This window comes from Athene cunicularia (genome assembly GCF_003259725.1).
Source record: "Athene cunicularia isolate RWA chromosome 5 unlocalized genomic scaffold, athCun1 chr5_part1, whole genome shotgun sequence".
NCBI classification, from domain to species: domain Eukaryota; kingdom Metazoa; phylum Chordata; class Aves; order Strigiformes; family Strigidae; genus Athene; species Athene cunicularia.
The window spans coordinates 26,211,844-26,226,382 of NW_020799101.1; the positions used below are offsets into that span (position 1 = coordinate 26,211,844).

General features: G+C 37.6%; 1 protein-coding gene across 1 annotated transcript in view; it reads left to right on the forward strand.

The window, feature by feature from the left end:
• SEC23A (Sec23 homolog A, coat complex II component) overlaps positions 1-6,850 on the forward strand; it is a 26,097-nt gene extending 19,247 nt beyond the window's left edge. Inside the window, exons 17-19 of the mRNA XM_026849416.1 lie at positions 1,013-1,168; positions 1,784-1,849; positions 5,404-6,850. Of these exons, the coding sequence (XP_026705217.1) occupies positions 1,013-1,168; positions 1,784-1,849; positions 5,404-5,493 (312 nt within the window). The 3' untranslated portion in view covers positions 5,494-6,850. The remainder of the gene's footprint in view (positions 1-1,012; positions 1,169-1,783; positions 1,850-5,403) is intronic.
• Positions 6,851-14,539: the final 7,689 nt, after the last annotated feature.

Consider the following 14,539-nt stretch of genomic DNA (forward strand, 5'->3'; position numbering starts at 1 on the left):
CCCTCCCCCCCCACTTTTCACTCATTTATTTTAGACCTCTATATTAGTTCTTAGGGGATAGTGAGTCAACACCATGTTTTATAGTCACCCTTCATCTGCACTGTCCTGGAGGAACGAAACTGCTCCTGGCAGTTAGGTAGATAGACATTCACTAGTAATATAAATATAAATTCTTGTGACTTGCTAGTGCTTTGCTTCCCTGGAAGAATTGAGCTGCTGCTTTTTACTGCTTTGCAACTGTAAATGGTTCACAGCTGAGAGTTTGAGAGATACTGTTCTGGATCATGTTCTCATAGCTGCATTTTTAAAAATAGATACTAAACTTTAACACTTCTTAAGTAGAAAAATGTTCTCTATATTTTTATAAGATGCTGTCAGGAAGCAGCAGGGGCAGGCTGCTCCCTGAGGGAAGGGGAACAGGGAGCTGAGCATCACTGCAAGTCAGGCAGAGGCCTCACCAGTGAGGACCTGGCCCCACAGTGCTTGAGCAAGGCAAGCAGAGCAGTTTACAGACAGTAGCCAGGCCCAGCCTTCAGTCCAGATCACCAGAGAAGTCGATGGGGATGAGGCAGGTCCGAAGTCAAGTCCCCAGGTGGGGGTCCAGATGAGTGGGGTATGTGGCAAGGTACAGGCATGGCCACAATGATGCTCAGGCAGGAGCCAGGAATGAGAGCCTTGGCTTAATACAGTTGCCAGTTTCTTATGTGTCATAGACATGCATATTAGAGAACTGTAAATAGCATCCTTGACAATCATGAACATTTGGCATACAAATGGTGACAAAAAAAGGAAATACAGATGGTCTGCAAATCGTTAAGAGTTAAAAAAAAAAAAAAGGCATGTTACTTGCACATCTTGGCTTTTAAAAATGAACTTGCATACTATAGGGCAGAGAGGGGTGAGTGATAGAAAAGAGGCCTGCAATGGCACATTCTCCTCTGAAAAGCCCTGTGTATCCTCTGAGAAAAATTGGTAAATCAGTTATAAACTTCTTTCTTCCCCTGATCCCCAGACCATAGCTCAGTGGCGTAAATCAGGTTACCAAGATATGCCAGAATATGAAAATTTTCACCACTTGCTACAAGCTCCAATAGATGATGCCCAAGAAATTCTCCATTCCAGATTTCCAATGCCCAGATACATTGATACAGAGCATGGAGGAAGCCAGGTACAGTGAAGTATATATTATATAATTTAGGAAGTGATGTGTTGTAATGTTATAAGGTTTTTTTTTTTGGTAGTAAACATGCATTTCTGTGTTAAAATACATGTAAATTGCAAGTGAACATTTTTAATTTTAAAGCTTTTACAGAGTCAAGAGGTTTAATAGTAGATTTTTGCTTAATTTGTGAATCCTCTTATTTATTACTATTTTTACCATACTGACTTGGACTCTCAGATTCCTTGTGTGAAGTGTGTAGGACAAAAAAGATAGAACTAGTCAGGGTGTCTGTACCAATACCAGAACTATTCTTTGTATTATTTTTCTGAAAATTTTTATTAATATCTTACTGATATTCACATTTGCTTTGCTAGTGCTTAGAAAAAGACAAAAGCTTACTTTTTTCTGTTTTGTAAAGTGGTTAGCAGTTCTGCATGATAGCTATAGAATCCAGGGAGCGGCTTTATTTATAGAGGTGCTACTTGCTCCTCTGAATAGGTATCTGTGCACATTTTTATCTCCAAATAATAGAAATGACATATTTCATACATATGTAATTTTTTGAGTACAAGAATCTTTTCTTTGAGAATTAATTTATTGCTTGTGTCTTGTTTTTTCAAGGCTCGTTTCCTGCTTTCAAAAGTAAATCCCTCTCAGACTCATAACAATATGTATGCATGGGGACAGGTAAGTATAATCTGCTGATGAAGCTTGTATGCATGATTTTTCTCTATTTCAGAAATCAAGTGACACATTGTGTACATATATGTAATAATGCCAGGTTCTGAAACTGAAAAAGAATGCCACCAAAACTGCAAAAGTTAAGAAAAATGGATTTAATTTCTTCAGACAAATATTATCTGGTTTGCTGGTTTTAGCTTCTGTTAGGCTGCTTGCATGTCTAGCCATCTTTCTTAGACAGATACCTTCACATTCCTTAGAATGAGAGGACTTACCACACATAAAGACTAAGGGACCTGTTTGCAATAGGGAAAATAAATTCTGAAGTTAGTTATAAGCAAGAACTAAGAAGTACCCCAGTATCAGTGTACTGATGCTTTCCAGAATTTTTGTAGCCCCGGTGACCAGGAATCAGTTTTTCAAATCTTGTTCAAAAGTTAACTTTCTGGAGTAGCTTGTATTCCTGAATGTTGCATCCCAGTTCCATGTTCTCCTCCACATTCAGCTTTTATAGTGGGAAGAGTAACACTGCTCTGGGTGAATGCTAATGCAGTGTCATTTTTCTCATTAAAATGTAATGGCATCAGACAGTTGAAGCTACATATTAACTGTGTTTTTAGAGTATTTTGCTAAAGGCCTTTCAATATTCAGGTCATGAGTGAGAGAGCTCTCCAGCAATTTTATGACAGTGATTTTTGTCAGAGTACATTTTCATAGGGACGTATTGGTTCTAATGAAGCTTTCTGTCAGTGAAGAGCACTGAGATCTGGAGTGAAAATACTTGAAAACTACTGAGGCAGGGACAGCACGATTTGAACCCAGCTCTCTTGCCTCCAAAGTTGATAACTTATCCAGCAATCTATTAGCATTTCTATTCATCATGTTTCCTCCTTCAACATACACATATATCCTGTAGTCTGAAAGGTCTTGTTTTTGTCTAAACGTCACCTGGAAATTTTTGAAGTTTTGACATTTCCAACAGTACAGGACAACTTTTCCTGATTATTTAATTAGTAAGTAAATGAAATAGTATTCCAAATATAAATGCAAATACAAGACAATTTGTGAACTGATCTCTAAGAAAAACTGTTCATGCTGGACAAGTGAGACTCTTTGATACATCTTAGAAAAGACAGCTTTCCTTTTTAATGCTGTGAAAATAATTCATTTCTAGGGTAACATAAGAAATGGTGTTTTAATCTACCCAGTGGCATTGCAGCGTGTGTGCTCAACACAATATCCTCCTGTATTTGCAGGTTGAAAGAAGTACAGATTATGACATGAGAAATGTAACTGTTGGTAGAAAATTTTAAACTGAAATGGTTTTATTTTTCTCATGAGCTTCCTGGATTGTTTCATGTAATTTCACTTTGTGCAATAACTGAAAGTACAGAAAAATTTGTTAGTCCACATTGACCTGAAGAGGGCACCAACACACCACTGAAACCATGTTTCAGGAGGTGATGAATTGATAGTTTGGCTTTTAATATGCTACGTAGAGATTTTTTTTAAAGAACTTTAGCAGGTGGGTGCCTTATATATTATAGAAAACATTTTCAGAAAGTAATGTTAAACTTTTCATACAGCACTATTAGGTTGGTTGGTTAGTTAGATGCAGTTGAATTTTTCAGATTGTACATTTATTTATTTACTTTACATGACATTTATTTGAGAATGCTTTTTATTTTCAGCTCTTTTTTTTAAAATCTTTTTTGTCGTGGTAACTATAGGGAATGTGCAATTTGAAATGAAAGAAGAGGTCAGTCACACAAATCTTGCCAAATGCCTAGCTAGCTGTTATCAAATCACTGTTAATTAAATTGTATACCTTATGTAAAAATTTTGAATGAACAGAAAACAACTTAAGGTGGCCTGTGAAAAATGGAAGATAATTCTCATGTACTTTTCAGACTTGTACGTTATAACCTTGCTGGTTTTCACTTTATTACCCAGCAAATAAAATACTCTGCTACCTTACCTACTAGAAGGAAAGGTTCGCAGTCTTCAGAGGAAAGCTACTGCAGTTGGTGATAGCAGTGGTGACAGCAGCTGCCTGTGTGCATGTGTTGAATGAAGTTTTCAGCTTCAGGAATAGAGTCTGTGCCTTGGTTTTAATTAACCATGGGTTACCACTAGCAGTCATCATAAGGGATCTGTTTTCTTAGGGGTCTATCCACTCCTTTGGTGGTTTATTTACTACAGGATGATGTACTGTCCTTCCATGTGTAAGACACAAGGTGGCAAATCATATCCTGCCCCAGAATTAAACTACGTGTAATTCCCTTGTGCCTTCTTAAATAAGAGAGTTCAGGCTTAGCATTTGGCAGGCTTGGAAGTAAAACATCCTTTATTCACATCTTGCCGTCATCAGCTGATAGATAATTTAGTGGGCCTTCCCTGAGAGTGGCTGTGTATTGTGTCAAGCATATTTGTAGTGATTTAAGAACTCTTACTGCTTCTGGATTTGTACCTTGATCATTAACTGAGAACTGGTTTTGGCCAGTTCACAGAAAGGGACACCAGTTCTGAGCATCCTTGTTAACACTTTCATGTCTGTGTTTTGGAACATTTGTAAGAGTTCAGACAGCTCTGATTTCCTTTGGAGATATGGGTGCTTAGTACCTTTGAAAAGGTTGATTTGTTCAGATTGTAGGAATTCTTCCCACATCTGTAAATGGAAGTAATGGCAGACTGGTTTCAAAGGATTTAAGAGAGTTACTGTGTAACATTTGCAGAGTTGCCAACTGCTAGACTAGATTATAATTATAATTAGATACTAGATGCTAGATATATTAGATAGTAGATTATAAATTTGTTTTAAAATAGTAATTAAAATACGACCATTTTGAACTTCTTGGATTTCTGAAAATTACTTGCGAGGTCAAAAAGTAAACTGCAAAAATTCACCCAGAAGGGTTTTTTTAATCTTTTGAGATCCAATTTTGCAGTGGTATGACCTTCAGATGTTGGTTTTGGTGTTTCTCTGAGGTGGCACAGACCTGTGGGAGAGAATTGGCCTAGCTTTCCTTGAGAAAGCAAGTTGACCTTCACTTGGTGTCAGTTCAGATCGTTAGTGAATTTGTTTCCTCTCACCATTTTGATGTCTGAGCTTCACTGATAGATACTGATTTGTTAATTGTGTCACTTGCATGTTTCTGTTCCTCTCACCTTTGTCTGCTCCACTGAAGCAGGAATGATGCAGGAACTGTGTCATGGAAGTTTTATTTACTTTTAAACATTTGTAAGTTAGTATTTGGCACCTGTGAAAAACTCTTGTGTTTTGTATGGTTGATGTAAATATCTTGCTATACTGCAGCTCATTGCTGTGTGCATTAATATGGAAGAGAGTGTAGTTGTGGTTTATGCCTGAATTTATGTAAAGATATGAAAATTTATGTAAATGTACAGTCTGCTGGTTTTTGTCAGAGGATTTCAGCAATGATACACTTCTAAGGTCTTTCTAAATTTATAAAGTGTTTATTTAGTGGAATGTATTATACCTTAAAATGCTTTTTCTTCACAATGTGTATAATCAGTTCTTGTTCCCTTTCATTTTATAGGAGTCTGGAGCACCCATTCTTACTGATGATGTCAGTTTGCAAGTATTTATGGATCATCTGAAGAAACTTGCTGTCTCTAGTGCTGCTTGATAATCTGCAGTGCATTAAAGGCACAGATAAATTGTAGCCATATTTCAACTTTTTCTCCTTTACCCTTTTCCATGTCTCTCTTGAGAGAATGCTCTGATATGCACAGGCTGCCTGATTAGATGTGAAGCAGTGTTGTTTTCAAAGAAAAGCTATTGTTATCAGCAAATGTTTTAATGTGAACTGCAGTTTGTAAAAATGACAGGTAGTAGATTGAGTTATAATTAGAGGAAAAAGAGCAGTAATTTTGATTACTGTGATACTATAATTACTTTGAGATCATTTCTAAAAACTTTGAGATGTGATTTCAGTTTCCTTTTTAAGTGGTTGAGGTTGACTCTGCTTTGCACTACAAAGGCACATTGAACAATATAGGAAATCTTTGGCGATGTCAGGCTTTCCAGATTGCCATATGACTACTTTTCTTATTCAATTTGAGCATAAAGTGAACAAAGAAGCAACAAAAAGCATACAGAAGTAGTATGAACTGAGTCTTTTCACTTAGGCTGCAGAACTTTTATTTTGTGCAGAGGTACTATAGGTACTGTTGACTTCAGGAGTATTTAATTTCAAATATTTTTTTCCCACTTACCCTATCTGATTCTTTGGCAACAGAACTTTTCTTTATTTCCACATAAAGAATTTGAACTGAAAAAGTAAAAAAAAAAAAATCTGTCATTGCACAAAATTTAAATCCACATGTTGTACTTTTGAGGAAAGTATCATCAAACACAGTAACAGATGAATATGCTCAAAAGTTAACACTTAGCTTGAGCTAAAAAGAAAGCCTACACTACCAGAATAAACTGACTAAGAGTACAGCCTTGATTTTTGTCTTGGCAAGCATACTTCTAAAAAACCCTACATATTTACCTTTTATATTATTGCCTTATAATGTTATTACACTAATGCATGACACTGCACATTGCTTTTTCTGCATAATTTTTGTTATGAATTCAACAGGCTTTAGTTCTTGTTGAAACAGTATTATATAGAATATGATGTAATTAATTTGATATTTAGTTCATACTTGATTTTTTGGGGGTGGATAAATTAGTAGGCTTTCCCATGTACTTGTTGAAGTTTACACATAAACCAGATGTTTACATAGGCAATACGACATTTTGACAAGTAACAATGTGAAATGTGTTTGTGGGCAATAAAAAATTGTGCCAAGGCTAAAGGAAGAGAGAAAGTTTTGACCTAGGAAATTCAGTACTGGTGTGATAAGCATGAGGTTTTTTTTCTGTTCTCTATTAAATTCTCAAAAACATGATTAAATCAGTTGCTCTTCATTTCTTTGATCTAAATGAGATGAGCTGCTTTTGCCTCATGACAAATAAAATACATGTGTTTCACTTTTTGTATTTATTGTGCTGGTTTCTGTTGGTGCTTGAAATGAAATGTGGAAATAAACTTAGTAATGATAAAATTTAGAATAACTTCACTTTTATTCATGTAATAATGGGTAGCAGACTTTTTTAACTTGCAGATACTGAACTATTCACACTAGTGGCAGTTCAAGAGATAAAAATTCAGTAGCCCTCTTGATTTTGTTTTGCTTTAGCTAATAAAACTAATCAATCAATTTGTCACCAAGTCATAAAAACAGATGGGGTTTTTAGTGCTTTCCTTCTACCCTTTAACCAGCTTACACCTTGTAATATGTTCTTTTGTCCAGTCTCTTGGCAGTATTAGCTTCCTTTGTAACTTCAAGTATGTAACATTGTCAGAGACTTCTGGAAAATCCAGATATGTCTGTTGTATTACCTTTATCCTCCTGCTTATTCACCTCTTCCAAAGACTGTGTGGTTAGTGAGACAGGATTTTCCTTTAGAAGCCCATGTCTATCCATAGGCTTGTAAGCTTCTACTATCTTACCAGGGCTAGAGATCAGACGCATCAGTCGGTATCTTGCAGGATGCCCTCAGCAGCCCTTTTTGTGGATGAGAGTGACATAGGTAGCAGTCTGCCAGTCATCTGGCACGGTGCCGGTCTGTAACGGTGGTTACACATGTTCACTGGCACCTCTGCCTTTTGATGTGTCACTTCCTTCAGAACTCCTGAGGGAAGGGCATCCAGTCCTGGTAACTTCTACTTGATCTAATGCCTCTTGCACATTTACATAGGTCAGATGAGCTACACAGAGGGGGAGTAAGCTGTTTTTTATGACTGAGAATTGATCAACATTTAAAATCAGTGTGTTGTAGGGTTGTACTACAGGAGAAGGTGGTTTAAAAAAGAGAAATTGTGATTTGCTTCCTTGCTCACATCTGTATTACAACATTACACTGTTGCCAAGCATTTCTTGGTGAAGAGATGATACTGATCTGTGCAACATCCATGCCATGGGCATCTTATCACAAGGGTATTTAACTGTGATAGCAGGCTTTGCAATGATTTCTTTAAATACTTGGTTTTGGTTGGACACAGATTGGAAATCTGAGGAAGCGCTGGTCAAATCTTGTGAAAAACACAAGGCCTTAGGCTTGGACAAAGTATTCTTATTCAGGATAATGGAGAAAACCATTGGTGAGTGTTCTGCTAAGAACTGGGAAGTTGAATGCAAATCATTCATTGGCAGTCAGAGGTAGTGGAGCATGCAGTTGTGTGCTGCTTTCTCTGCTTTGTTAGACAGGCTCTGAGTTTTGGAACTGTACAAAATTTGTTCTTGATAGAAACTTCCTCACTTGGACACCTTTGTGCCTGAAGTATTGCCGTCTGAGAAGTACCTTTGTCTCAGAGAGCAACACAGGTAAATCTGAAGTTAATGTTTTGCCAGGATCATGAAATCAGATGGAGGCTCATAGCAATGTAAGAACTGTTCATGTTCTTAGATATTCTTGCTGGTGTTTGGACGTTGTATAGAAAAACATACTGTGATTGACAGTCCTTGCATTGGCAGTCCTTGCGTAGTTCCCGGTCTATAAGGTCCTTATTTCTAGACTGCTGCCTTTTTGTTTTCTGGGCAGCTTTTCAGGCTGTATTGCTAGACAAGTATCAGAATTTTTCTTCCCTTTTCATTGCCTTGAGTTCTGTACTTACAGTCCATTTATTATGTCTGCCTACCATCCGTGTGTTTAGATCAGCCCACAACATAAAACGCTTGCTGCTAGCATATTAAAGATAAGGTAAAAGTTTGCTGGACCTTATGATGTTTTCTGCCCTTCACTAAGGAAAAGAAACAGTTTAAGCTGTATTTTGAAATGAGCCATTAAGAGCGATAGAAGCAAGCTGAAACAGGAGTGATGGTTCCATATTTGTATGTATAAAAACTTCAAGGCTCTAAGTGTTTCTCACTGAACCTCAAATCCAGACTCCTTGCTGTCCACACAGGCCTGTAAGTATATTGGAAAGAGGGTCAGAACATCCCCTGACATTGCTCTTCTCTTTCACTAGTGAGACAGCAAGCCTCTGCCGTTTGTATTCTTTCTGACAGTGAGCGGCTGTGGTAGGTGCCCTGACTTGGCATTTCCTGTGCCCCCACTTCACAGGTCTGGGGCTGGCAAGCTGGTGTGTTAAGAACCTTTGGAAGTGTTTTATAGTAATTCATGTTGACATTACAGCTTCAGAATCTCCTTTTTTTGGAGGGTTGATTATTTTTAGCTACTTTTTTTTTTTTTTTTTTAAAAAATACCAACTGTCCCTTGCTTGGGAAAAGGTAGTGGATTGTTAACTTGACTGTCATCTGATGAATGGGATAACTCACAAGGTACTAGGTTTAGACACATTTAACAAGCTCAACTAAAAGTTGAAGTTAAATTGCTTAAAGGCGTGCAGATTTATCTAGAAATACAAATACTGTCAAATTCCTAGAACCTCATAGCTTAGTCTGTGAGACTCTGACATCAATGAGTAGCCCCATTTCTGCCTCCAACACATAATGGTGTGTTTGGAAGATTGCATTTCCCAATATCCCCTTTTCCTTGGTTAAAAATAATAGTTGATGAACAGTGACCAGGAGCCTATCCTGTTCTACCAAATCTGAGGCAAACAACATGTGTTATCCCCCTGTCAGATTGTGAAGCACCACAGAACTGAGCTCTTCTAGCTTTTTGCATTTTGGGTTCATACAAAAGTTCAATGTTATATGAAAGGCAACAAGCCTGAAGAGAACAGATGGAAAAATTAATAAAGCTGTTTCTCTGCTCTGAATTTAATGTAAAATCTTGTTTAAAATGGCAGATTGTGCCTAATAGTGTAAGCTTTTGTCTGAAGAAAGGACTGTGACTCTAAAAGATAAACAAATCAATGTCCATAAATTGATTTTTGGCAAAAATTAAGCAAAAAAAATCCCTGCATACTTTGACAATGGAGGCTGTACCCAACACCTGCAGATTGTGCATTGCATGTGTCTTCCCATCCTCTTTCGTGACTGCCTGGAGGTATCTACTTGCCATGAAGTGAGGTAAGAGTTTGCTTGGAGGCTAATGTGTGTGGAACAAGCAATAGGCTGTCCTGTGCCTGCTTTTCGAGAAATACATGTGTTGTGTTATGGTCTACAGTCAGCTTAATGCATCGGAACTGTGCACATTCAAGGGGGTGTTTTCTCTGGCTAGAGAATGGTCAAAGACCAATATATGTTATTAGAAAATGAGCCTGTGTCTGACAAAGCCCAGGCTTGGCAGCCCTGTAATTTTCTCCTCTTTTCCCATAATAGTAGGAAAAGACAACCACCCAAGGGATTAGTCACTTTCAAAGCATGCATATAAATTACACTATCAGGGTAACTTGGAACCATAATGGTTGTTGAAGTGGGATCAAAATAATGTGGGGATGACCTCTCAGGTCCCTGAACATACACTTCCTACTAGGTTAGAACTCATCTCTGTGTGGTTGCCAACATTTAGCCTCAGGATGACAGTGACTCATGGGCCACAGTTTGTACTCTACAGATAGCATGTGGAACTGTATTGCTTTTATAGGGTTATTAATAAATGTTTAGCAAGGAAGCATAGCCATGTGTGAAAAAATGAAGCCAGGTGGAGACCTTGAGAAGTTTAGGTGACACTAGATTAGTACGAACTAGCCTATGTAATTAATGAAGAACCAAAGAAGAGGAGATTACATTTCTAGGATTCAACTGCTCCTTTCCAGCTGTGTACTGGGGGTTGCTATACATTTCACTGTTTTCTCTAGCAGCACAGACATATTTGAGCCTTGGCTCTGAATTGATGTGAACCTTTTAAGACTCTACATTTTCTGTATGACCTGAAGAGAGCATTACCAAGGGAAAAGGATTTTTTTTCCTTTTTTTTTCCTTCTTCCTAGTAAATGTATCAACATCACAGGATGGCTTGAATTACTAAGTGAAATGTTGACAATTTAAACTGAGCTATCCTAATCTGCAGACATGTCACACCTGGCTAATGAAGTAGAGTTCTAAGTGGTTTGTAGTGCTGTTGATCTTTATTCATCATGAAGGAAGCATGTCTTTGAAAGCACTGCTTTTTAGAAGGACTTGTATTGAATTTTACAGAAAATTCACAGGAAGTTTATAGGTGGGCAAAATACCACTTGCTGCATTTTTTCTAGTGTGCCATGAAACAGCTAAAAGAGCAGTGAATGGCCCTCAGATCTCCTCTAGTTACCACAGTCATGGAAGCCCAGCTCCTGGGCCCCTCTCCTGTTTGTCCACAAGCAGATGTGAAAGACAGGCTGCACTGAGAGGCGCTGACAGCCAGCTGGCTGAGGGCCAAGCTGGGACTAGTAGCTGCTGAGGAGCTCGTGGTTTCAAGCAATGTTGCCAGTCTAGTTAGGATCGAAATGTGACCCTCATACAAGTTTTTGTAATATATCCTCCCACTCTAGGTATTTACACACTGCACTGAGAGAAAAAATAGCCCAGATGGATCTAGCACTGTGGCGTGAGCAGTGCTACAGCATGGGAGAACTTTTCATTTCATACTTGCTCCCACTCCCCTGTAGGAGGAGGTAGATGGAGATGACACCCTTTAAATGATGGCACCAAACCAAACAATGGAACTGTACTCTACTTCTGTTCATGTAAAAGCAGAAAATGAGAGCACTAACTTACTACAGAACTTAACAGAATGTATGTTTTGTCCTTTAGAAAATGGAGAGACGATTTTATCACAGACTCTTTGAAGCTAAAACTGTTTGCAGAAGTACAGTGTTTTTTCACTGGAGTAAAGACAGGTCTAGAAAGAGAGATTGCCATCAGAATTAATCCCCCACAACTCTACTTGTGTAACAGACACTGCTCAGGCAGGTCTGCTTTGTGCTGTTTCCTCTATGAAGCTGTCAGCCACAAAAAATATGTTAACATCTATTGAAGAATTAATACTTTTCTCACAAAAATGCAAGACGAAATTTGCTCTCTATCATGGGATAAAAAGTATATGACAATGTCTAGAATTCTCTGCAATAGCAAAGAATTTTAAGTGAAATGCACACATGACGAGGAATTTGGCCACAAAATGCTGTACCTTGGTAGTCCCTGCCAGTCTAATCAGAGCATAAGAATCCTTGCCAGCTTCCAAAGAGGAAGCTAACTTAACCCCAAATACTAGTAAGACACCCTGGAGCTTTCATTTAATTATGAGCACCAGTTTGGCATCCTAGAGCAAGTGGTGGTTAGTGGCTGTTTCCAAGGAAGGCAAAAATGCCCCAGAAACAAACCCAGTGGATGGGTGGAGAAGACTAGATATCCAGTATGTTCATGGCAAACAGGTCTTTACTCAATTCTATTTTTCTGATTTTTGGCCCATCAAAGATAAATCAAGCCAAGTACACTGTGTTTGCTATTTTTATAATTTGGCTGGCTACAATGAAAAAGATGGTTGTGCTGAAATTTTAACACATAAGTGTTCTGCTGTTATTTCCTTTCCTTTGGAAAAAACTGAAACTGCTTTACTTGTACTTATCAGATGTGTTAGTCACATGTTGACAGGATGCTTTTCAGCACAGATGCACAAATTGATTGCTGCACCTTCCAGACTGAAGTGATTGCTTTAGTGACTTAATAACCTAATAACCTCTTTTTGGCTAAGGAATATGAATACATTTTCCTTGAGAAAGCAAGAATACAACCCTGATAGATAACTGTAGAAAATGAGACAGATTTGGTAATTGCATGTGATCTACCAAGACTGCAGGATAGAGAATCCTGTTACTGTCTCTGTTACTTTTCACAGAATTACAGAAAGATTGAGGTTGGAAGTAACCTCTGGAGGTCCAACCCCTCCCTGTTCAAGCAGGGCCACCTAGAGCTGGTTGCCCAGGACCTTGTCTAGATGGCTTTTTTTGACGTAAAAGGGAGTTGAAAATGTGCAAATTTAAAGACAGGTCCTTGTACAGGCTATTTGTTACCCAACATAGTTGTAGCCCAAATGGAAACAGTCCCATAAGCTGCAGGAGATGGACCAACAGCTGTCTGCTCCCTGTGTCAGTCTCTGTCTTTGTGGCAATATGCAAAACTACATGTATAAACACACAGAGAATATTTTCTGAGAGACGATTTTAACTGAAAAGATAACGTGGGCAGAACACTTTCAAAGGCTAAATCCATCTTAATCAGTTGACTGAATGCAGATTAAACAAAAAGTTAAACTCTTCCCTGTGTATAAGTATCTGAAATCCTTGAAGTGACAGGTCCTCGTAGTAGGCCAGTTGCATATGAATGAAAAATATCCTTTGTTCTAGTTAAGTAATGTGTATAAATAAGTCGGATTTATTTTTTGGGATGGTATATTTAGTAATGTATGACATAATGCCACACTAAGCAGAGCTTGAAATAACTTGAAATTAAGATGAATAGAATAAATTGGAATCTGTTTTAGTCAGTTTTCTGCAACATGTTAATCTTAGACACAACTGTCTTATTTACTAATAAAAATATATATTAAAAATATGTATTATTTGAAAAACTGTGTTGCACATTACAGTTGACAGTTCCCATGTCCCTACAAGAAGCAAAGAATACTTTTACAGCTTCTGCCTCCAATCTCACAAAGAAATGGAATAATTTGCTTTTGCAGATTTGATCCCAGTGGAGTAAGTGGTTACTTCGCTGTGTGTGGGTCAGATGTGTGTGCTAATCCCCTGCAGGATCAGAGTTTTGGTTAATGGAAGATGTTATTTTCTGAGATATCAGTATATTCTGAGTATCAGTACTTAATGTTAACAGATAAACCCTGCCACACTTTGGCTGCAATTCAGTGGTTTTGTAGGACTGCGGGAGCAGGCCAGCTACAGAGAAAATTGTAGTATGGATTCGCAGTTTCCCAGCCAGTGGGAATATTTTAATTGCTGTCATTACCTTCGGCAAACCTCGAGAGGGCAGTAGATGCATGAGGCTTCTGGCCTGATTTTTTTCATCCAAAAAATTCCAATTATGCTATTTACAGGAGTAATCCAGTGTCCTTGATTATTCCTCTTTTAGATCCATATAAGTGTGGGCCCAATCAGTATAGAATTTGAGTTAAAATCACCTTCACTTAGAAAAATACAACAATATTTTATTTCTTTCATTTTGCAGTTTAAAGTCTTATGATAAAAATGACAACCCTCTGAAGTAAACAATCTGTCATAAGCATTTTTGATGTTTTGAGAAATAATATAGAAAGAAGACCTATAAAGAACTGATTTAAAATATTTTAATGGAATAAACTGAAACTCCCTGAAGTGTAACAAAGCATCTTCTTTTAAAAAGGTGAACTCGTACGGTAAAATGTGAACAAATAAACACAAGAGAGGGAATTCAGCAGAATGATCATCTTTTGATCCTCATCCTCTAAAAAGTGTACAAAATAAGCAGAAACTAAATACACAGGCACTGATTTGCATGCTTTTTTTTTTTTTTTTAATTTGTAAAAAGAGAAAAGATGTGTGGGATTGACTAAAGGAAATTACATGTGTTGTATCTATGTAGCTGGACAAAGACTTGCTCAAAACAATCACCCAGCTGGAACTAATGTAAGAAGACAATTATCATGGAGTTGTGAAATATCCAGAAGAAAACTTGTTAAGTTTAAATGTTGAATGAATACTTTTGATAACTCCAGGTCCATTTACTAATTGGGGAAAA